The 23,588-nt window shown below is 59.2% G+C and overlaps 1 protein-coding gene across 1 annotated transcript in view; it reads right to left on the bottom strand.

The window, feature by feature from the left end:
- Positions 1-16,007, bottom strand: part of GRM4 (glutamate metabotropic receptor 4) — a 29,299-nt gene extending 13,292 nt beyond the window's left edge. Inside the window, exons 1-3 of the mRNA XM_017835850.1 lie at positions 15,405-16,007; positions 8,525-8,741; positions 1,732-1,867 (exon numbers count right to left, since the gene is read on the bottom strand). Of these exons, the coding sequence (XP_017691339.1) occupies positions 1,732-1,867; positions 8,525-8,741; positions 15,405-15,923 (872 nt within the window). The 5' untranslated portion in view covers positions 15,924-16,007. The remainder of the gene's footprint in view (positions 1-1,731; positions 1,868-8,524; positions 8,742-15,404) is intronic.
- Positions 16,008-23,588: the final 7,581 nt, after the last annotated feature.

Genomic DNA, 23,588 nt, shown 5'->3' with positions numbered 1-23,588 from the left:
TCTGCCCTCATAGCCTGGGCTGCCTCTCCCACCTCATTTGCATATTTGCTGACTGGTAATTGAATTTCCCCTTAATTACCCAACATTAAGAAAGAAAAAAAAAAATCAGGTTATGCTGCAGCAGGCAGGGAAAGCAGCAGCAGGGAGAGCCCTGTGCTTCCAGCTCCTCAGCATCACCAGCCATGGGAGAGGAACAGGCAGTGCTGACAGTGGCCAGGACGGAGCTAAGGTGGGCTCTGCTGGGCTCAGCTGGGCAGCTGAGGAGCAGTTGGGGTGGAGATGCCGAAGGATCCGTCCTGCTGAGCACCCCCGTCATGCCAGACAGTCAGACACACGCCTGCCCACCCCACCGGCGCCAGCAGGTCAGAAACTCTCCACGATGGATGGGAGGGAGTGTTCCCGGATCCGACCCTCCGGGCTCTGCCTCCCAGGGCTCGCTGTCCCCCCGGGGGTCGGTGGGTCCCCGGCTGTGTGGAAGCGGGCCCGGGGCAGCTCCGTCTCCCTGTGCAGAGCAGAGGCAGGTTGTGACTCACCCCCCGCGTCGGAGCTGATCATTTCAAGTCCAGATGGTGTTTGAAATGCGTAATAAGGAAAAAAGCCCATAGAAATCCAGCAGAGAGTGAAGACAAGATGGGAAGAGGCAGGCGTGCAGTGGGAGCTCTGCTGGCTGCTCCGAGCTCCGGGCACATCCCGACAGGGCGGGCACAGCCCATGAACCACTCCAGGCACGAGCAGCACCTCCAGCTGCCCACAGTCCCTGGGAGGAGAAGGATCTCCCCGGGGCAAACTCAGGACATTCCTGTGGCATCACTGATTTATACCCTGTCTGAGCCAGGCAGGAATTCCAGCAACTACCTTCCCAGTCCATCCTGTCCAGCAGCATGGCCCTGATCCCCATCTTCCAGGCTCCACAGCTCAAGTTGGCAAGAGGGTCAGGATTATGGAGTACCCCATGCCCAAGCTAAAGCCGGGTGGTTTGGAACCCCACTGCCCAGGTCTGCAGTCCCATTTGGATGGGTAACTATTTCTAGACTCTTGGTAACGGGACCTGCCATTTACCCATCAAGGTAAACCCCCTTGCCCCCTCACCCCCACCTGATGGCAGCTCCACAGACATTTCTATTGAGGAAGGAAAGAGGAAACTGGGAGCGTTTGCACATCTGATGTAAACTGATTTAAACTCACAGTTTACCCACATTTACATAATGTTTGCTGATTAATAAATTAGACACTTAGGAAATCAGGGGTAGCTCCATGTGAATCATTCTGCTCCATAAACAACAGAGCCACAGACGCCTCTTCACCTGCGGAGCAGCTCATCACCCCGGAGCGTGGCCTCGTCCCCAGCCCTGCTGGGCAGCAGAGTGGGGGGGGGGTCCCTGAAAGGTCCCCCAGACCCGTTCCTCTGCCCTGCTGGGGCTGCACAGCAAAGCAGAACCAGTGCCTGGGTCCTGCCCAGGCCAGCCCTGTCCAGCTGGGAAGCAGTGGGCCATGGCAGCCACGGCTTCCAAAACCAACGGAAAGCGGATTTTCCCTCTGTTCAGCTCTGTGTGGCTGTGGCTGGATGGCAATGATGGGCCAGGTGGCCACTCTGAGGTCAGCTCTGGTGGGTCCCTGCCGTGACCGTGTCCCTGCCACACTTAATGGTGCATCCTCTCCCCACTGCAGACACGTCCCGTCAGTCCCCCCCTGCCCCAGACCCCCCTCCCAGCCAGGCCGGCCCCTCCACACCTGATATCGTCCTCGTTGGCAAAGATGATGACGGCCCGGGCGTGGGAGGTCTCCAGGAGGCGCCGGATGATCTTGTCAAACTCTCCTGGCTTGGGCTCCCTCGGGATCTTGACGGACTGGGCCACGCAGACCCCGCCTGCGGCAGAGAGACCCCGGCACTGAGACACCCCCGGAGTTCCCGTCCCCCCAGGAAAGCCCCTCTTCCCAGGGCTCCAGCTCCGAGCACCAGCCCCTCCCCAGCCCAGGAGCTGCAAAGGGTTCTGCACATGGAATGGTCAAACTCTGGCAAAACCAGCCCGTGGGAAGAGCAGATGAGCCCCTCGCCCCGAGACAGCAGCCAGACCCTGCAGAGGGTTTTATTCCCATCCCTGCGGCACCGGCTGAGCTTCAGCCCAGCTTTTCAAGGGGCCATTGCAAAAGCAGGTAATTAAAATTAAAAGAGATAAGGGGAAGTTGGCAACTGGAAGAGCCCACACACATGGCTGCTGGGCTCCCAGCTCCGGAAAGCCAGAGCCCTCCTGCTCCTGCATTTCTGCAGATGCCAATAAAGAGAGAGATGAGAGTGAAAATTAAACATTGTGGGACCTTCTGGATGTAATTGATGGTCTTAATTTGCATAGTAAATGACACGGCTGATGCCTCCTGCCACTAACAGATCCCAGATTAAGCAAAGGTCGGCATAATTAGCACTCAGGGCAGGGAGAGATTCCCAGTGCACAGCCCTGGAGAGGAGCAGGGCAGGACTGGATGGGGACAGGCTCTGGGAGGGTTTGGTCCCTACATGGGGCTGCAGGAAAACTGAAAATTTGGCCCCTTGCAGCCAGCAAAGGAGAGAAGGGGGATCTGCTGGGTGCTGAGCAGGCAGGAAGGGGGGCTGTGGGGATGGGGGCACAGCATCCCCAGCCTGAACCTGCGGGCCGGCACTTTTCAGGGGGTTTTTGGGGTTTTTTTTTCCTATGGTAAGAAATTGGGCCAATTTGCTGTTTGTTTCCCATATGGGGAGCCAGATGGATGGAGAGGAGGGAGTTGGATAAACAGACACCCGGACAGACAGATCAGCCAGGCGAGACCGGCAGCATCAGGCAGTGCTGGCAGGACGGGAACGTCCCTGGGACACTCAGGGACACTCACCCGGTCACCACCCAGCCCCGGGCCAGGCCAGGGGGCAGGGCACGCTGCCAGGGGCCACCCTGCAGCTTAATTACAGTTTCCACGGCAATAAATGGAGAAAATCCAACAAAAGCAGCAGTTTGCAAACAGGAGAACCTTCCAAAAGCCTGTGCACAGCCAGGCAGGAGCGTGGCACACGCGTGGCAGTGCGGGGCTGGCAGGGGCACAGCCCTGATTGCCCCTTGGCCCGGGCCCGCCCTGATGCCCCCTGGCACAGGCACAGCCCTGATGCCCCCTGGCACCACCACCCCAGGTTTCCCGTGCTGTGTGTGCTCGGCCCTGGGCACAGGGAGTACAGGACAGCCCACACCATGACACAAACCCCGCTGTGACACGGGCCACTGCACACGTGTGCACTCGTGAGTGTGCCATGCAGGGACAGGGGGCTCAAGGCACGTGGCAGCTGCCCACCGGACCCTTCCCAGCACGGCCAGAGCAAACCCAGCCTCAGGACTTCCCTGAGACAGCAACGAGTATGGGACAGAGGAGATGAGCCCATAAATAAACAAGAAAAGAGACTAAATCGATGGCAATTCAGATATGACCACGTTACTCAGCTTCTCCACTAAATCAAGCTAACAAGGAAAGCAGCTCCTCCAGGTAAGAGCCTGCAGGGCCTGGGAGCCCCTCGCTCCCGCAGCAGATGCTGACAGCACCATTTAATGTTTTTATCTTCTTAATTAATGAAAAGTTAATAATGAAAAGAAAGAGGTCCGGGGGGTCGGCAGGCAGTGGCCGGGGTAGGCAGAGCTGTGTGTTTTGGGGAGCCCTGTCTCTCAGCACCTGCATTATTCACAGCCCCTGGCACCGCAGTGGAAAGGGATTTGCCAAGCGATGCTCCCACTGTCTTCGCACAAAAATCCATTTAGTCAAAACACTCCTCTAAAGCAAGAAATCAAAGTGAGGAGGTGGAGGCGATGGGGAGGAGGCGACCGCTCTCCCTCTTCCAGCAGGGTGGCACAGCACTGCTCCCTGACTCGTGAGAAGGTGTGATGTGACTCCAGGAGAAGGCAGGAGGTCAGGGATGGGGGCCCCTTTCCGCCCCCAGTTTTGGGAAAAGGCCAAGAGGAGCAGGAATAGAGGGGAAAGCCTCCAGGAAGGGGGTAACAACCCACAACCAGCTGCTGGAGGCAGTTTGGAGGCAGGTTCCGGGTTGGAGGATGCTCAGTTGAGATCCCGTGCCTGCTGTCCCTGACGGATGGCAGCGCAGCACAGAGGGCACCTGCAGCAAGAAACAGCCTCAAACCCAACCTGAGCCATCTCCAAACTTCCCCTTCAAAGGCTGCCTGCACCATCCTCAGGCATATGGCCGTGTCCCTGCCAGCAGCATTGTCCCCAGCCCGGGGGGATCTCACCAGGGCCCCGGGGACTCTCCTCATGCCGCTGGGGTAGTGCCTGTTGTCAAACACGGGGCAGGGTTTAATCTCCACCATTATGGCTCAGTGGGAGTGCAGCCGCTCCGGGTTCCCCTCCTGATTGCAGGTGGTTAATTAGCTTTTGCTGGCACTGACTGCCCCAGCACTCAGGGGGTTCTGTCAGCGTTCCCACAGAGCCGGCGGCTGCTGAGCACAGGGCGAGCAGGGACCTGGGTAAGGGGGACCTGGCCCAGCCGAGCTGGAAACAGCAATGTGCATGTTCCCCCTGCCAGGATGTGCACCCCGAGCAGTCCTGGGCACCCTGAGGAGGGACTGGGCTCTGCACAGCCCAGAAGCAGTGGCCTTCTGTGAGCAGCACCCGCATGGCTCCCGTGCCCACCCCTGGCTCCCGTCCTAACCCCACCCTTCACATGAGATTCCCAAGCCCAGAGTCTTAATTGGGAGCAATGGGCTGTTCCCCTGCCCCAGGATTCATTATTCTTGTGACTTCAAAGCCTCCAGGAACCAACTCATTAAAGGAGAAGTCATTAGGAACACGGATCTGTGCCCTCATGGAGGCAAAGCTCCCACGCGTGGTGAGACTGATATGCTGTGGTCAAACCTCCTGCCTTAAGACCTGGGAGTGGCTTTTTGGGGGCAACATCCTGGTGCATCAACCAAAAGTAATGAACCCAGCTAAAACCAGAAAGAGACAGCCAGGGATGTCACATGGGGATGAGCAAATGCATCATAAACATACATCAGGCTCTTAACTAAAAATATAGAAAACTCAGTGAAGGATAAAACAATAGAGGGGGGAAACGACAGTAAAATTGATCCAGACGCATGACTAAGGAGTCCTGTATTGGGCTGGAAATATTCCCCTCTTCACAAACCCAGCACTGCACATTCCAACACACAGCACAACACGCTGTGCTCACCAGCTCTGTTACATAAACATCAATCCAATTCCTCATCTCTGAGAGCTCAGTGACAGCAGAGACATCAACCACCCAGAGCCAAAGGGCTGCAGATGTGTCTATCCAACCACCCAAAGGATGCCAGGGGTCAGGGGCATGGGGAGGTGCTGGACAGAAGGGCTGAAGGTGGGGACACCAGGGACACCTCGATGCTGGCCCTGCTGTGCACCTTGGTGCCCAATGGAAATCCAGCTGACACCCACTGCCTATGCAGGATGTTTTCTGGGAGCAGGATGCTTTGGGGGAGCACTTAAAACACTCAGAAATGGCTGAAGAATACTCATCCTTTGCAGTCTTAACATCTCTGCAATTCTGGCACCCAAAAAAACAGCACTCTAGTGAGTAAGGACCCTCCAGCCACCAGTGCAGCCACCAGCAATCGCCAGGGGCCAACAGCATCGTCGCCAGAGTAAGTGCAATATGCATAGAGATATAAAGATATATAAATAAAGATATAACAGCCAGACGGGTCAGTGTGTTGTGGTAGCCCAGGGCCAGCCCCAGCTGCAGGAATAACCCATCTGCAGGGTGAGTTTCTTTCCCCCGTCATCGTCGGAGGTCGGTTTGAGCCTCGAGCAGAAACGCTTTGCTCTGCGATGCGAAGCTTCAACGTGAGGCTTTGCTAAAAATTGAAACTGAAGGTCAAGTTGATAATGCATCAGAAAGCAAACAGCTTGAGTGCGAGCTGCTAACGACAGCAATGAGCATTATTGCCTGATGGAAATAAAACCCGACTCTGAAGCTCAGGCTTGGCATGAGAAATGAAGCCGAGCGCTGTGGGGATGAGAGTGGGGAGATGCTCACCCTGAGCTGGGCTGGTGCAGAACGCCCTGGGCAGAGCCAGCGTGGTCTCTGCTGGGGCTGGGACAGGGGCTGGGCTGGGACTGGCTGTTCCCCCGGCATAAACACCCCTGCACAGATAATCTCCACTGCTTGACCAACAGCTGGAGAGCCCCTGGCACAGGTCAGATCCTCCCTCAGCTGACAGCCCTTTCCATCCCTCTGACAGGCTGAGGCCCCTGGAGCAGCAATAAATCACAGGACCCTTTAGGCTGCTGGAGAAATGCAACTGAGAGCCAAACATATCCAACCCGGCTATAACTGAGGGGACGGATCCTTCCCAGTGGATCCACACTGGTTTTGGTGTCAGCAGAGCCCTTTGCACAGGGGAAGACAGACAGGTGAAGTGGGCACAGCCTGGCTCTTCCTCCATCCTGGCAGCCACCACTACAGAGGGCAGGGCTGGGGGGGATTCAGATAAAAAAAAAAAGGGAAAAAAAAAAAAAAGAAAAAACATGTTCTCAGTCCAGCCTTGCCATTATTCACTGAGGATCTGAGGCCGAGCCACGGCACTCACCCCCATGGGAGATGCTCCAGAGAGCAGGTCAGGGCCCACCCAGGGCCCTGTGCTCAGGCTGGCACACAACAGCTCTTACAAATATCTGTGTTCCTGCAGCGCATCAGGAACGCGGCGTCACCACTGGGCTGCCCTCACACCACTGTTACACTGCAGTCACTGGGGAATTATGCTTTTTGATAACTAAATTATCACTAATGCACATAATCGTTGGGTTATGTGGATACACAAATTACAGGACTCTCTCAGCCCTGGATTAACACGCGGCTGTTTCAGCTCCATGTACACTCGTTTACTCTGCAATTACGCTGTCAGATCGTTAACATCTGGTTAGAGGAGTTTGTGGCAACCACAGGTATCTCAAAGGAGAAGTGCTTGTGCTGCAGCAGGACCACAAGGCACAACCACTGCTCCTTAACTGGTGCTTGATGGAGGAGGAGCATGGGTTTGAGTCGTGCCTGTGCTCCTGGCCACGTGGACCCCCGGGGGGCTGCACCCATGGATGGGCCAGCAGAGCATCCTCCAGCCACTCCCCCAGACCTGCCGGGCACCAAACACCCCCCCAGCAGCACCTCTGCACCCAGATCCACCCCCCCAGCAGCACCTCTGCACCCCAGATCCACCCCCCCAGCAGCACCTCTGCACCCAGATCCACCCCCCCAGCAGCACCTCTGCACCCCAGATCCACAGACCCCTTGCAGCAACTGCTCCGGAGCATCCCCATGCGCTCCTTCTTGGAAAACCACAGCCCCATGAAAATATTCTGCTTTTCAAGTGAAAATCCTGAAGAGCAGCTCCCAGGTTGGATCCCCAGATGGGTTTCTCTGCATACTAAAAGCGTTGCTGGTTCCAGTGCCAGGGCGCGCGCGCGAGACGGAATTAACGCTGTTCCTATTTATAGGGCTTTGATTAGGAGCTCATCACCTGGAAGTTTTTATTCCCTTTATCCATTTATAAGGCCATAACACAGTTTGACTGGCTCCAGATAGGCTGGTGTCCCACCGACTTTGCCAGAACCTAATGTGCCATTCAGACACACTTAAGCCAGTAATAGGCAGCAGCCTGAGTGCTGCAGGGTTTTAACTGCCTCAAAACACACCCTTTAGCTCCCATCTCACCCTGTGCACGTGATGCTGCACAGGTGAGGTGATGCCAGAGCCAGGGGGGACCCCAGTGCTGTGCCAGCCCTCCGTGGGGCAGCTCCAAGTGCACGGTAAGAGTGCCTGCAGCAGCAATTCCCAGGGCTCCTCACCCATCCCAGCTGCCCCAGGGTTGATGCTCAGGTACCCACAAGCTCCCCCACTGCTCCCGAGGCTGCTAATCCCCCTTAAGCATCCCAGAGCTCCCGTCAGCAAAACGCTTTCTGGCTCTAGACAAATCCTCCCAAAGAGTTTTGCTGAGCATGGACTTTCTGCCTGTCCAAAGCTCACAGACAAATTAAAGCACCTGCCCTCAGGGATAATTCCACTAAAATTGGGCAACGTGCACGGTAGTGCCAACTTTATTTTCTGTTAAAACCTGGGAATATTTGTAAAAGCCTTTTGTTCTGGAAGATGCCCAGCGCGTGGCTCAGATGCAGAGGGAAGGGATCAGCTTGGAGGAATTGAGGTCTCCTGGGGAGCAGGGAATGGGGTCTTGAGATGCTTCCCAAAAAGCAGCCTGCCCTGCAGAGGGAAGCCCAGTATTGCTGGTCCCAACCCTTGCTGGAAAGTTTGAATCCTTCCTGGCCACCTCACTGTCCTTGCAATCAGCACAGCAGCCCCAAAACCAGCACTGCTCTGGGGTCATGCCCCAAACTGCACCATCCACCCTATTCATCACCCCAAACACATCCCAGCTCAGCACAGGGAGCTCATGTGTTCCCTCCACCCCATCCACTGCCTTTTCTCCTCCAGCCACAGTTGCTCCCGTCCCAGGAGAAATCCACTCACCATCCTCCCTGGATTTCTGGATGAAGGCCTCCACGCCGCTCTCCCCGTAGCTGCCCTCGGAGGCCAAGGTGGAGACGTAATTCCACTTGAGGGCTTTGACAATGTCCACCATGGCCTGGGCCTGGTACGTGTCCGACGGGACGACGCGGGAGAAGAAGTCGTAGCGGCTGTTGTCGCTCAGGTCGGGCGCGGTGGAGGCGTAGCTGATCTGGGGGATCTGGGATGGAGGAGGGAAAGGCAAAGCATCAGGGGGAGCAGGTGATCTCCACCCCACAGCGATGCCCTCCCCTAGCCCTTGCTCCCAAAGCCCTGATCTGACGGAGAGGGAGGTGGGAGTGGAGGAAGACCATGGGTCAGGTGGAGCACGTGCCACCAGGTGGGCGGGGGGGCTCCAGGAGACGTCGGGGCTTGGGGACCACCCGCAGCTCAGGGACACCCAGCGGGACCCCAGAGGGGCTCCCTGAGCATCGGATGTGCCTGGCGAGGAAATGGCCAAAGAGAAAACCCAAATTCTGCCCTGGCCAGCACTGCCAAGAACTCCCTTTGGCTTCCTCCCCCAGGAAGGACAGATCCAACCCCCCTGCCGGGTCCTGCCCACCCAAGCCATAAATAAACCCTTTAAATTAACCAGATCCGCCGCACCTCTCGCGGTGCACGGGGATGATTAACAGCGCAGGATCAGGCGATGTTTAACACTTACACAGCACTTTCCATCTCCAAAACACACCACACATCCTCATTTATCTTCAAGATGGAAAAGGCTTATTAAATTATCAAGCCCAAGTTCTCACCACCAGCCTGAAGCTCCCTCCCAAAGACATCCCGAGTATCCAGACAGCTCCATCCACCGTCTCCCCATCCCAGTCCCAAGCAGGTACCTGCCCCAGGTGCAGCAAGGGCTGGCAGAGCCCTGCCCCAAACCTGGGCAAGGTTTTAAATAATGGCAGGGACTGGAGCCACAGGGCAGCAGGGCTGCCTGGAGCTGGTGCATCCTAGGGAAGCTCTGGCCACCCACCACCCTCTCACCTTCCTGCAGGTGCTGCTTTACTGCAGGACAGAGAAAACAGGAGGAACAGCCCAGGGCATCACTGACCCCAAACCACCCCGTGCCTCAGGGGTGAGTGGGTGCAGAGCATGATCCCCAGCTCTTCCAGGACCCTTCTCCTCTCCTGTTCCCTCTGATCCACTTTAGGAACAATTCAGTAATTGCAGCTGCCAGAACCACAGGGGACTGTGAGGGATCCCAGTCATCCTCTGGGCTGAGCAGGCACTGGGATGCCCAAATCAGCTCAGGCTGCCTCACCCAGTGCCCCTCCCCAATAAGCAGTCAGCCAATTCCCAGCACAGAGACACCTGCGTGGGCTTGCAGGGGCCAGGGAGAGGTTTGGGGTCTGTGGGAACCCTAGTTTGTGTTATAAAATCCAGCCAGCTTTCTGGGAGCCCTGCTGGGGCACAGCATCCCGAGGATAAAGAGATGGGCATCAGGGTAACCCCACAGATCCTCTTGGGTCTCCCGGCCCCAGAACCCACTCCATCCTCCTCCACTCCTGCAGCTCCCAGTTTCTCCTTTGTTTCTCTGTTATTTCCCCTCTCCCACTCCTGCCTCTCTCTCTGTTAAATGCAATTCCCGTGTTATAAACCCATGACTCCACCTGAATGCTAAAAGGCCCCTGGAAAGGAGCAGCCACCCTTCTACCTGCCTGAGAAATAGGAGATGAAAAAAGGAAAGATGGAGAAGGAGTGGGAGAGGGAGAGGAAGGAATCTTTATCAAGGCACAAATAGGATTACTCCCTGTGACAATCTGCTTTGTGCTCCGTTCCGAGGGGCTCTGATCTGCTCGTCGGGGATCTGTGACTGGAGCCGGTGCCTGAGACTCGATTAAAATTCTGCTCAGCAGGTGAGGCGCCCGCCTGGCAATCACTCATCCCGCGGGCAGGGGGGGCTGCTCCCAGCCCGCTCCTCCCTCCCTCCTCCTGCCGTGCCCGCAGGACCCACAGGGGCTCAGGATGGAGGCAGTGCCTGCAGGGTGCCCACACCACCGGGACAGGAAGCAGCAGTGCCCACGTCAAAGGTGATTTGGAGGCAGGGATGCAACCCTGCCCTTCCAGAGGATCCTCTCCCAATGATTTTTCCCCTGAGAAGTGTTTTGGTTTAACCAAAACAGACCCCTGCCTTCTGCACAGGGCACTGGTGATTGAGGCTTCCCAGCTATTCCCCTTGCCAGCACCACCCCATCCAAGCTCAGGTGGTCTGGGATTAACCTCAGGCCTGCCCATCCTGCTCCAACCTCAGCTGGAAAACAAAGCCCAGAAAATACCTGTTGATCCACAGGCTACAAACTGGAAGCTATATTTTAATAAACAAAAAGAAAGAGCTTTTTTTCTCTCGCTCCTCTGCCTTGGATGAAAGTGAAAATAAAACACCAGTTCCCAAATGACCATTTCATAGATTTCTTCTGCCTTTTCCCCCCTCTGCCTTTTTGATAGCCCAACTCCTGGCACCAGCTATTTTCTCAGATAAAAGACAAAAGTCCTTTTAGGTCCATAAAAGCAAAATGCAGGCAGGGAATTCAAGGTTCTTAGAAAGAAGGATGTGGCAGGAAGGGGGAGCTGGAAATATATCTCAGCTGTATATTTGGCCACTGATGGTCCCTTGCCTGGGGACCATCTCCAGCCTAGAACAAACACCAGGTTGAGGAGGGGGCAGGAAAGCTCTTCTGCACCCCAAGAATTCATTGTGAGTCAGAGTGGGGAGTAATCCCAGGGCAGGGGATAAAACCTCCTTCCTCCTCTTTTTTTGAACCAAAAACCAGAATCAGCATCATCCAGAAGCACCCCCAGCCTGGAGAAATGTCCCTTGGGATAAGAGAGCAGGTGGGAGCCAGGGTTCAGGATGTCACCCTGCTTCCCCAGCATCCTGGATCAATGCACTGGCGTGATTGACTTCCAATGCACTGGAAAAGCTGGATTTTGTGCCCGTCACTGTCACCCATCATTAACACCGCTCAGGAGCTGCTGCGGCGTTTTCTCCACCGGTGTGGGACAGAATCCCCCAGACTGGGGAGAATCAAAGGCAGCAATTTCAGCACATCCCAGCTAAGGCTCAAACCATCGATCTGAACACTGGCCTGAGCAGCCAGGAGGGAATTACCCCAAACCAACAGGGCCATTGCAGATCCAGAACTGGGCACACTTGTCAGGAGCACCCCACGAGCAGGGGCTCCTGTACCAGCCCCCCCATCCCAGAAACAGGGTCGGGAACAGCTAATTCCCTACCCGTAATTATTAATTTCATGCATATCTTATGCAAACCTCTGGTTCACTGACAAGATGGAATTGATTTAATTAGAATTTCCATCATCGAGCCATTTGGATGGCAGCTTTTAATTAGGGAGAGCGTAAAGCACCGCAGGGGCTGGAGCAGCGAGGGGCTGAGCGGGGCTGGTCGGGCATCAGAGCAGAGGAGCTGCAGCTCTGTCCTGCTGCCCCTTCTCCTTGGCCCAGTGCTGAGCCAGGGGCCAGCCCTCAGCATCTCCTCGGGGAGCAGTAAGGTAAAAATAAAGCCCTGGGAAGCACAGCAGGGGCAGGAGGATGCTGCCCTTCGACATTGTCCCTTCGGCCTCCCACTCCTCCTCACCCAGCCGTGCCCAGGGAACAGCTCAGGGCTGTGGGGCCGGGGCAGCCCAGGGGAGCCAGGCAGCTGCAATTTGTTTAAATAAACCCAGCAAAGAGCAAGGAACTGAAGTGGCAGGAGGGGGTGATTAATCAGAGCGTCCCCCAGCCGGCTGCCACCTTCCCACCTCGAGAAGGTTATTCACCCACCGAGCGGGGAAGCGTGTGCCAAACGCGGCATCACTCCTGCCCCCAGAGCCTCGGGCACCCCGACACGAGCCGGAGGGCTCAGCACCAGGGGCTGATCCTGCTCTGCACCCCCAGCCCCAGGCAGCACAACCTCGTGTGCCTGCAGGTGCCCAGTGCCCGTGGCTGTGCCGCACACACCACAGGCAGCACCGTCCCCAGGTGAATTATTCATGTTGTACAACACTCCTGCGCTAAGGAGAGCGGCTGCACTCACTGACACAGAGAAAACAAGCATCTCAAAGTGCCCTGGCACGTGTCAAGTCCATCCTCTGGCCAAGGATGCTCTTCAACCTGACTGAGCACTTGGGCTCCATCCTGTCACAGCTCTTTCTGGATGGGGATGAAAAACACCCCCCAGACCCTGACGCAGGTTTTTGGGGATCACACTCGCAGGACACGGATCTGGTTCCTTTCGCACCATCCCCGCTGTGGTGGTTCAGGAGACAGTGGGTAGAACTGGGGCTGGAAAGCCAGCAGTGAAGGGTGGGAAGGAGCTGGAACGTGCCGGAGCGCTCTGGCAGTGACGCCAGAGAGATGCTATCGCACAGAGCCGAGAGCACCGATCTGGGGGAAGGATTTTCTGCAGGCAGAGCGACGAGGAGTGATGAAACCAGCTTGGACAGAGGATGCCGCATCTGCAAGTTGTTCCACTGATGTACAGCTTTAATTAGGCAGCGGCAGCTAACGAAGGACCTGTTATTTATTTATGTAGCACAGGAGCGAGAAAAGCCCTGTCAGGGAGGGGCAGGACCAGCCTGGCAGGGAGGGCTGGGGGCTGTGCAACGGGGAGCAGGGGTGGAACAGGGAGAGGTGCACATGAGGGAGTGTGGGATGTGGAAAGGGACCGTGGCAAGGACAGCATCATCCAGAGACAGGAACAGCCACCCCTGCTGTGTGTTTGGTCACAGGACAGAATGGGCTGCTCCAGGCTCCCAGGGAAAACTAGGGGGGCTGCTGTGCCCCCTCCCAGCCAGGACTCGGCAGGACTTGTATTTTCTCCTCACCTTGTTGGACTTTCTAGTTGATTCTGTGCCGTCACCGCTCACTGGATATGGTACAGCCCTCCCAAATATGCTACACCCCCCCCCAAGATTTGCTGCAGCCATCCCAGAGAAGCACTTCAGCAATTCAGAAACCAGAGCACTCAGAGGGCACTTTAAACAGCAGCACAACTGCCCCCGCTGCCCACAGGGAGGGGACATCCCCCCATTCCAGCTCCCAGCACTTCACACCAGTGTCCCTGTGCTGAGGGAGCGCCAAGGGGGACACAAGTGGCACAGCAACATGGGGCCAAGCAGGAGCAGAGCTCCAGCAAGTGCCATTCCCCAGAGAATGGGCACAGGCAGCAGAGCTTCGCTGAACCCCCGAGCAGAGTCACCCGCGCTTAAAGGTCAGTGGCGGCGCGAGATGGAAGTCGCCTTATTTTCATTTTCAGCATGTCCCAGCCATTAAACCAGTGTTTGAATAACAAAGAGCGGCAGCAGCACTCAGGTCCTGGCAGGAGGAAGAGACCCCAGAACTCCCCAGCCCCTGCCTGTGCCCAGACAGTGGGGTGGGACAAGACCCCATCCCATGGGAATGGTATTCCTGTGCTGGGGACCACTGGGAGTGCACCAACTCTGTGCACCTGCTCAGCCCCACACCAGGATTTGCTGCTGTCTAGGAAGGACTGAGCTTGACCTTGTCCTGCCCTCCTAGGGGGTTTTGAGGTCTCCATCCTCCCTTTACCTGCCCTTCCCCTCATTTGAGTTTCCTCCCTGTCCTGTCGGGATGGGATCAGCTCTGGATTAAAGCTGCTGGGGCTCAAGATGTGCCACCAGCAGCACCAGTGCCTGGCTGCACAGCTGGGGCAGGGTTGCACCTGAGCTCGGGGACATCCTTCCTGCACAGGTCACACAAGGATCAAAACTGGAGAAGGGCAAGAAAAAAAAGAAAAGCAAGAACCTAGAAAGACTGTGGGTACCTCTGACTGTCACTCTCCTGCCTCCTTCCCCACTGCCTGCCTGCCTGCCTCCTCTTCTCCAGAGCAAGCATTCAATCTTTCTTGTCTCAGCAAATAGCTTTTAAGTTCCTCCCACTCCCACTAATTTATATTATTTTAATTATTGAATAGCCCTCTCACTCGTTGCCTGGAACATTAACACGTTTTAAAAAAAAGGGACCCAGAAAAATCAAACTCCATCAGCAATCTGGATTTTCTCTCTTCACTAACAGCTCCCAGCCCTCCCAGGAGGGCACCCGGCTCTCAGCTGGGCTGGCAGAGGAAGAGAAGGGGGAAGAGAGAAAGGGAAACAGCACCAATCCTGCAGAGCAGAGGGGTTACAGGGTGCTGGGGGGAGGCCAAGCTGGGATGGGGCTCCCACCCTGCTGGGGGTACAGAATATTTACGTTCTTCCCCCATTCCTGCAGAGGGGCCCTTGTTCACACTCTCCAGCCCACGGACGTGGCTGCAGATAAATAAATACACAGCAAGGGGGGGAGGAATTATCACCTCAGCATTCCTGCAGATGACTGGAGGGAGAGCTGCCCTCATCCCATCACAGCCTGAGCACCTCTGGGGTTGGTGGCACAGAACAAGTGCCCCCAACCTGGCTGATGTCCCATGGGCTGGAGCAGAGCGATCCCAGCTGTCGCAGCACCCCTCAGCCATCCTGTCCTCAGCTGCCCAGCCCTCTGGCTCAGGTGGGACCTTACACTTTGGGGTATAACCCACACCCCTTAACGAGCAACCCCATATCTGGTGTCATAACCCATCCTCAGCCCACCTCCCCCACCAGCATCCCCCCTCACCACAAAGCCGGGGGAGAAGAAATAAAAATCCTCCTGCTCCAAGTGCCGTCAGTGGAGGGGGATGGAGGAAGGGGTCCCTGGGGACCCGGGGGAGGCAGGAGAAGCATTTTAACGACACCAGCTCACACCTTCCCCCAGCTGTGGAGGAAGAGGCACGCATGGAGGAACGCTGCCAAAGCGCCCGCGGTGGTTGTGCCGAGGGGTTCCTTTCACCCCGGCCGAGCCCTACCTTGAAGAGCCGCAGGATGTTGGCCACCATGATGGAGACGGAGCTGCCCGAGGCGCCGATGACGCCGACCACCCGCTCGGGTTTGGTGATGATGGGGGGGCCCCCGCTGACGCAGCGCACCTCGGTGCTGTCCTTCTCGATGAGGGCTTGCACGAAGGTCAGCGACTGCTCCAGGGCGTGCGTGTCCCGCGAGCAGGTGTCCAGGATGCGCGCGCCCAGGGTGATGTTGGGGAGCAGGTCGGGGTCGTTGTTGATGCGGTCCAGGGCGAAAAGCATGGCCTCCAGGCGGTGGATGCCCTTTTCCTTCTTGAGCTCCCCGCAGGCCTTGCCCTCGGCGCCCCGGCCGTGCACGGGGAAGAGCCCCCCGAGCGTGATGTCCCCGTCGATGCGGATGGAGTTCATGTGCGGGTAGCCCTGGCCCTTGGGCTTGGCGGCACCCCCGGGCGCCCACCCCCAGCTCCAGGCACTCAGGAGGAGGCAGAAGGAGAGACGCTCCATGCAGAAGTGACCCCCGCTCATCGCCAAGGCCGTGCTGGGGCAGAGCTCGGGCCGGGAAGGCGGCGGCGCTCAGGGGGCCGGGCTGGCGGGTGCCATCGCTCCGGGGGGATCCCGCTCCGGCACCGTCAGCGGCTCCCGCCGGTGCCGCCGGCCCCGGGGCAGCGGTGGGCAGCCGGGCTGCTGGAGGGTGCCGGGCTCTGCATGGCTACACCGGGGTGGAGAGAGAGCAGCAGAGACCCGAGCCCACGCGAAGCTCCGGGTCCTTCCTCTGGAGACCTTGAGAGGGAGGGGGACAGGGGGGAGAGAGAGAAAATTAAGCAGGAGCATGAAGAGGACATCGGCTATTCCGAGCTTTTGTCAGGGAGTCCAGCAGAAATTACCACTGGAGGTTATTGCAAAAAATAGGTTTGGGATTCACTGGATTTCTGATTCATGCCAGCGGCTTTGGCTCAGCCCAAACTGCATCCGGGCAGAGGGGCTGGTCAGGGCACCACACACGCTCTGTCCCACAGAGCAGGACAAGGTCAGTGGCCAGCTCAGGGCTGGAGGGAGGCCCTGGAACTCACCCCCATCGCCTCTTTAGGGAGCGGCGAGGGTGGGTCAGGTCCCAGGACAGCACTGGGTGGGGAGTGGGGGGCAAATCCCACATACACCCCCAGCCCTGGTCCCTGCCTGCCCCAGAGCATCCCTCCTCTTTCCCAACGGGTTTTTCAGTCACCTGTCGTGAGCCCACGAGTCTTGAGCGCCACAGACTGAGCAGGCTCAGTGCTGGTCTGTGTCCTCAGCGAGAGCCAGGCAGACAAAATCCAGCATTATGGATCCCAGTCACTACCCAAAGCACTGTGCTCCTGCTGCTCTGCCTTCAGGCCACTGATTCCTGAACCAGCAGCTGCTTCCTTGCAAACTTCCCTTATCGACAGCTTCCAGCAGCAAATATCGACAGCACCTGAGCTGCCCCTGCCCGGGCAGCACAGCCCCTGCCTCAGTTTCCCCCCGGGCAGGCTCTCCCTCGAGCCCGTCCCTGCTGCCTCCCAGCAGCCACTGACGGATGCCGAGGGCAGCGCATGATTAATGCAGGCAGCAAAAGCAGCGCGGAGCCGAGCAGGCAAATGCGTTCCCCAGGCAGGACAGGCTGCAAAAGCGAGACCAAGGAAACAGCTTAAATTAATCTCAGCTCAAGCACAGAGCCCGGCACCCAAGCCCACGGCTGCCGGCCGGATCCTCCCCGGCCCCGGGGGTGCTGCCCACCCGAGCCCGTCACATCGCGGGGGGAGCCCGGCCGGGAGGACCCTGGCTTCCACTCACCTCCATAAATTATGCACGTCCCTGCCCGCCGCAGCCGCTTGAAGGCCCATCTCCAAAGCGATTCTGACAGCCAGGGCTTTTAAGGAACCAGAATTACCCGGTGCTTCCAAAGGCAGGAAGTTGGGAATGCTGCAGCACATCGCCCGCCCCAGCCTGCTGGGAGAGCCCCTGGGAGCACAGCCCTTGCTCGGGTGGGGATCAGGGACAGGGATCAGCCCTCTGCACAGTCCTGTCCCCTCTGCAAGAACCATCTCATGCATCTCCAGCGGGCACGGAGCAGGGGAACGTGGCTCCTGGCACGGCCTGGAAGCGGGTCATGCTTTGTCCATGTCAAGGAGGTGGATGATGGGGCGACCAAGGGATGCTCAGACAGCACAGTCCTGTCCCCCCCAAGGGATGCTCAGACAGCACAGTCCTGTCCTCCCCAGCAGCCCTGCACCAGCCAAGAGCGGTCACTGCTCCCACCCTCATCCCCGGAGCTGCGACATTTCTGCCCATCAAAGCTGGGTTGGTCACAACACAGACCCGTTCCCAGGAAAACCCTCATAGCCCATGGCAGCTCCCACGGAGCTGGCAGTGCCCCCAGAGCCCACTGCTTCTCCCTTTCTTCTTTCAAGCTTTTTCCTCTCTGTTCTCTCCCCTTTGTGGCTCCTTTGATCACATAATCTGAACGAACTGAAGGTAAAAATATCACGGCAGGCAAGAAGAAAGCGCCAATAATGGGGAGGGGAGGAGGGAGCTGGTTCAGATCCCTCGCGGAATCATTAGGGGAGATGGAGTGTGAATCACCCGATGAGCCCGGGCTGCAAACGGCCCGGGAAGGGGGGGCAGATGAGCACCCCTGTCCTCTCCACCTGCCTCCCCCATCCCCACAGCCACGCACGAGCCACTGCTCCTGCACAGCCCAGATCTCGCTCCCATCGTGCCTGAGCCTCCCCAAAGCAGGCCCTCCACCAGGAGGCTGGTGCTGCACATCTGGAGGAAGATGCACATCTGGAAGAAGACACCTGCCTACAGCAGGTGCTTGTGGAGCAGGGAACAGCCTTACCCACGTGCTCCGTGCAGCAAGGGGCCAGAGCTGCCCTCCTGCCCCACCTGCACAGCTCCACAGGGGCACCCCAAGGGCGGGAATAACGGGTGGGAATGGCCCGGTGTGGTGCTTCCCCCAGCCCCAAAGGAAGGAGCAGTGCTGCTTCCTCCTGCTTCCACCACACATCAGTGAGGAAGGAGCCTTCCCATCGCCCTCATCCCAGCCACACCACAGCCTGATCCGGGTCTGGAACGCAGTGCAAGGACTTCTCCGAGCAAACTGAGAAGATCTCCAGCCCCCGGGGCTGTGTCATCACTCGCCCAAGCCGGGGTGGGCTGAGGAGCACCAGGGCAGAGAGGTAGGTGCCAGGTGCTGGGGATGTTGCCACCCCGGGACAGGCAGAGATGGGGGGCATGGGCAGAGCCCTGCGGGTCCTGGCACCCCGGGACATAGGGCTGGTCAGCACGGTGGCATCCTGTCCCCCTCTAGTGGTGGCCAACACTGGGCCACCGGCATCGCCAGACACAGGGGTCCCTGGAAAGGGCAGGGAAGGACTCAGCTGGGCAAGGGAGCCCCCGTTGGGGCAACTTGGTCTAGTGGAAAATGTCCCTGCCCATGGGGGCTGGAACTGGATGAATTTTAAGGTCCTTTCCAACCCAAACCATTCTGTGCTTCTATGAAATCAAACACATTAAAAATTCCCCCACACCATGGAGAGCTCCTGCTGCAAAACTACATCCAGTGCCCAGAGGAAGTACCAGCCATCCCAGGCATCAGCTCTGCTGCTCCTTCCCACAGCTTCTCTTCCATGTCCCTGCAAGTGCTGCTCCAGCTGGGCTGCAGTGGGACACAGACCCCACACCCAAGGACCGCAGAGCTCTGCCTGCAGCAGGACCCATCACCTCCCAGTTCAGAGCCAGGACATTCTGGGGTTGTTAAACCAGGCAGAGGCTGAGCCAGTGACACGGCCCAGGAGATGCAGGAATGAGCAGCCAAGAGGCTGCGCCCAGCACTCGCCTGCACATCCCCATCCCCAGCTGCCAAGGAGCCCAGTGCCACCAGCACAACACCACAGAGACCCCAGCCCGGCCCCAGCACTGGGAGGGCTGTGCCAGCTTAAGCCACGCTGGCTTCCACCAGCTCAACAGCATCTTTTTCAAAAATCAGGCCATTTCTCTCCCCACCTGCACTTCCCCAGCAAGCAGGGCCAGCCAGCAGGCAGCACAATATCCCAATTAGCACACACTTGCTCTTCCTGCTTGCAAGCGGTTACAGGGAACTTAGTTTGGCTCCTGCTCTTTTTAATTGCAAAAGCTCCATGAAGTACAGTGGAATTGAGACACAGAGGGAGGGAGGGGATAGCACTTAAGTTCTCTCTCAACAGGCAAAACCTTAAGTATGCAGGTCCAGCACCCCAGTGTTCGCTCAGAGAAGCAAGGCCACGGCTCAGCAGGCAGTGGTGAGCAGAGACCCCAGGTTGTACCACCCAAACCCACCCAAGGAGCTCCAAAACGCAGTCCCTGCCCCAGCAACCTCTTGATCGATGCACAGATACCACAACATGAGCCCGAGCCCAAGCCCATTGCCAAGGTGCCAACTCGTCCTCTCTGCAACCAGGTCCTGTCAGTGCCCAGCTCAGAGCCCCATGGGGGGGAAAGCTGGGTATGACCACCCACCTCACTGCCCTGGAGCATCCCCTGAAGGATGCTGAAGTCCAAACAAAAGTGGTCCCACGGGGCGCGGATGAGACCCAGGGAATATTTATCACACCATATATATCCTTAGCTGCAGTGAGCCCTCTCCTTCCACCTCCCTCCCGCTGCCAAGCAGGTCAGGGCTAATCCCTCACTCTGAAGGATGGGATGGCGCAGCAGGGGAAGGCGAGCGGGACACGGAGCAAGCGGAGATAACACAGCTCACCTTGCGGGGCCGGCACAGGGTCTCTGCCGGCAGCAGAGAGCTCCAGCAGGAGAGGCTGGAGGGAGGGAAGATGCTGCTCATCCCCACTCCTGCCACGTGCAGCAAAATCCCGCAATTAATTTTTTATCATCGTCTGCAGTTTGGGATGGCGCTGGCTTGGAGCGGGAGCGCGGCCTGACTGCCGGTGCCCGGCAGTGCCCGTGTCACCACACGGTGTTCCCGCTCCCCAACACGCACCCGCACCCCAAGACCACGGCCTGGCAGTGCCAGCCCCTGCCCGCACCCCCCAGTGCAGCAGAGACCCCGTCCTGAGCCAGGCTTTGAGCGGGGCCATCCGGGGAAGTGCAGAGCAAAGCCCTCCATGAGGAGCCGGGAGGAAGAGCCGGTGCCCGCGGCGGGCGCGAAGCCGGGGAGGGCGGCGGGCGCGGGTTCGCAATGTTATAATTAGGACCTGCCACTTCTTCAAGCCGTTGCCTTTCTGGGAAGAGCTGGAAGGGGGTGGCTGAGCTGACAAATCCATCCTCCTCCTGCCTGATGCCAAAGTTGAAGCACGTGATGCTCTCTTTCGGGGAGCCATCGGGCTCCCCTGCGGGGCGATGCTGCCCCCGGGACGCGGGGCTGGGCCACGGCTGCACCCGAGCTTCGGTTCCCATGGGAGGATCCTCTCGGCGCTGCTGTGGGATGCAGCTCAGCACCCCCAGCCCAGTGCCTGATGCCTTCCCCAAAAGGGCTTTGCCTGTACCCCCAGCCTGGGGCAGCCACAGCCAATGCTGCCCATGGGGTCCCTCCACCCTCGCAGAAAGGGACCACCCTCACCGCAGCCCCCAGCACTGGCTCTCCAGCTCGGCCAGGCTGGCCAAAATCAGCTGAGATCTCTGCCCATCCAATCGGACTGTGGCTCCCAGCGTGGAGGCAGCAGGTCACAGGGAAGAAGGTCTTGCCCCAGGTCTCCCCCCACCACAGCCTTGCCCAGCACGTCCCCTGCACCCCCCATCTGCTGCCCTGATGCAGATAAATGCTGCTTACAGGGAGCGAAGGAAATGAGCTTTTTCTTTTGGCAGTTCTCGTGGCGTTCTCCCGAGCTCCTCGCTGCATTCAACAGATCAGCTCCGCTCCTTCCCTTCATCCCTCCCTCCCTCCCCAGGCCCTGCCCGGGGCACGCGGCCGGTGCCCGGTGGGTTCCCCCGGTCACCGCAGCCCTGCCTCGTGCCACCCCCGGCGAGCCCCGAGCCACAGGTCACCTGCAGCGCGATGGCGATGGCAAAGGCAGTGACTCACCCGCAGCCTCTCCGTCGCAGCCGCCGCCGAAGGCAGCGGGCATCCCCCAGCGCGGGAGCAGCCCCCGGAAAATCACCCGGCTGGCAGAGCACGGCAAGCTCATCACACCAGGGGGAGGAGGAGGAGGAGGAGGGTGGCGGGGCTGCACCCGGGCAGGCGGTGGGAGAGTTCTCCGTTTTTTTCCCACGGCTGCCAACTTCCCCAGCGGCTCCCGACGCCTCAGATCCGCTCGCCCGGAAAGCGCCAAGGAGCGGGAGAGCACTCGGGAGAGGAAACCGAGCCCGTGCTGGAGCGGGGCTCTGCCCGGCCCGGGGGTGCCTCCGCGGGGTCGGGTCTTACCCCCCACAGCCCCTCCAAGCTGGAAGGGGCAGCGCCTTCAGCCCCTTCCTCGCTCCGCTGCCGCCCCTGCCCTGCCCTGCGGCGGCTCTGCGGGCGCTGCCCGCTGCGGCGAGGCGAGGGCAGCCCCCGCCGGCGGCTCGGCCCTGGCCACGGCCACCCCCGCTGCCTCCTGCCCCAAGCCCTTCCAGCCCCCTCCGTCCAGACGAGCCCCCCAGCTCCCCTCCCGGAGCCCCCGCCGGGCGGTGGGCACCTCAGGGGACAAAGGTGGCAGGTTGGGGAACGGGGCAGGAGGTGCCCCCCGTGCCCCTCGAGGCGGGGGCAGCGGGGCGAGAGGGGGGGCAGCGCTCCTCAACCCCCAACGATGAATAAATAATGCGATGAGTGGGAAAGGGGAGAGCCGGGGGAGGGCTGGGGATTCCGGGCTACAGCCCCCGCTGTCGCAGCCCCCCCAAAACCAAAAATAAGAAGGAAAGGTGGAAAATTTGCCGGAGCGTGGCGGGGGGGGGGGGGCGGCGAGGCTGCGGGGAGGGGGAGCGGGGGGCACTCCAGCCCCTGGCGAAAGTCCGGGGGCACCGAGCGCCCCGGGGATGCTCCCCCCGCGCCGCCCGCACTTACCCGCGGGCAGCGCCAAGTTGGCGGCGCCGCCGGCCCCGTCTCCGCCCGGTGCCCGGTGCCGCGATCCGCCCCCGGCCCGGGGGGCGCGGGCAGCCCGGGGGGGCCCTGCAGCGTGTGGCGGGGGTGTCCCCGGGCCCCCCAGCCCCGGCCCGGCCCGGGAGCCGAGCGAGCCGCAGCCGGGCGGGACCCGCCGCGCTCCGCGCACCGCAGCCGCGGCGAGGAGGAGGAGGAGGAGAAGGTGGAGAAGGGGGAGGAGGAGGGGGAAGAGGAGGAGGAGAGCCGAGGCCGGGGAAGTTTTGCATGAAGAGGAGCTGGGAAGCCCGCCGCCGGCTTTGCCAGCCTCTTAAAGCACTAGCGCAGCGCGGGGACCCCCGCCCCGGTGGTCCCCCGGCTCCCGGAGGAAGGGTTCCCTCGCCAGGCTGCTGAGGGTCTCCGGCTCCCTGCACTGACAGCCAAGCCCCAAATTCCCTTCGCAGGTGGGAGCAGCTGCCCTAGGCAGCGATGCGGGAGAATGTTTGTCCCCCCAAGCCGATGCCCTTCTCTTCGCCCTCCCATAAAATGATGCCAACCTCCCGGCCCGCACACATGCCCGCGGAGCTCGGCTCCTGCATCGCCTTCTCACTCCATCGAATGCCCTCCCAAGCCCCCGCGGCTCTGAGGAGCCTGTCGTGCTGTGTCGATTCATTAATCCAGAGAAAACACAACCCCCCAGTAATGACCATTGACACGTTAACTGCTGCGATCCATCACGGTCACGACACGGTGCTGATTGCTCGGTCACCGGAGCAATTAGGGCACGCCCGGCGCTCACCTGCCGGCACTCGGGGCTGAGAGCTCTCAGCCCCTGCGGGGACCCTTCCCTGCACACAAAGTGGGGTCTGGCTGCGGGGAGGCCTTTCTGCCGCTCCACCTGCCCCTTCCAGCACCAAAGATCAAAGCACGGACCTTCCAACACACAATTCCAGCCTCATCTTCCCTAAGGGGTGACTTGTGTTGCTTGTTTGTAAGAGAGGGGTCAGCCAGGGCCCAGGCAGGCAGGGTGCCCCTGCAAAGGGCTCCTTTTTGCCCAGATCCTGATTAGGAATCTGGAGAGGAGCCAGTTTTCCAAAAGCACTTGAGATTGCCCAGCTCCAGCACAACGCCCTGTCTGGGCCTGTGAAGGAGCTTTGAGCTCTCCAGTGAGATACATCTAAAAAGCT

Source organism: Lepidothrix coronata, unplaced genomic scaffold, assembly GCF_001604755.1.
Source record: "Lepidothrix coronata isolate B3197 unplaced genomic scaffold, Lepidothrix_coronata-1.0 Scaffold263, whole genome shotgun sequence".
In the NCBI taxonomy this organism is placed as follows: Eukaryota; Metazoa; Chordata; class Aves; order Passeriformes; family Pipridae; genus Lepidothrix; species Lepidothrix coronata.
This window is presented reverse-complemented; position numbering and strand designations above follow the sequence as displayed.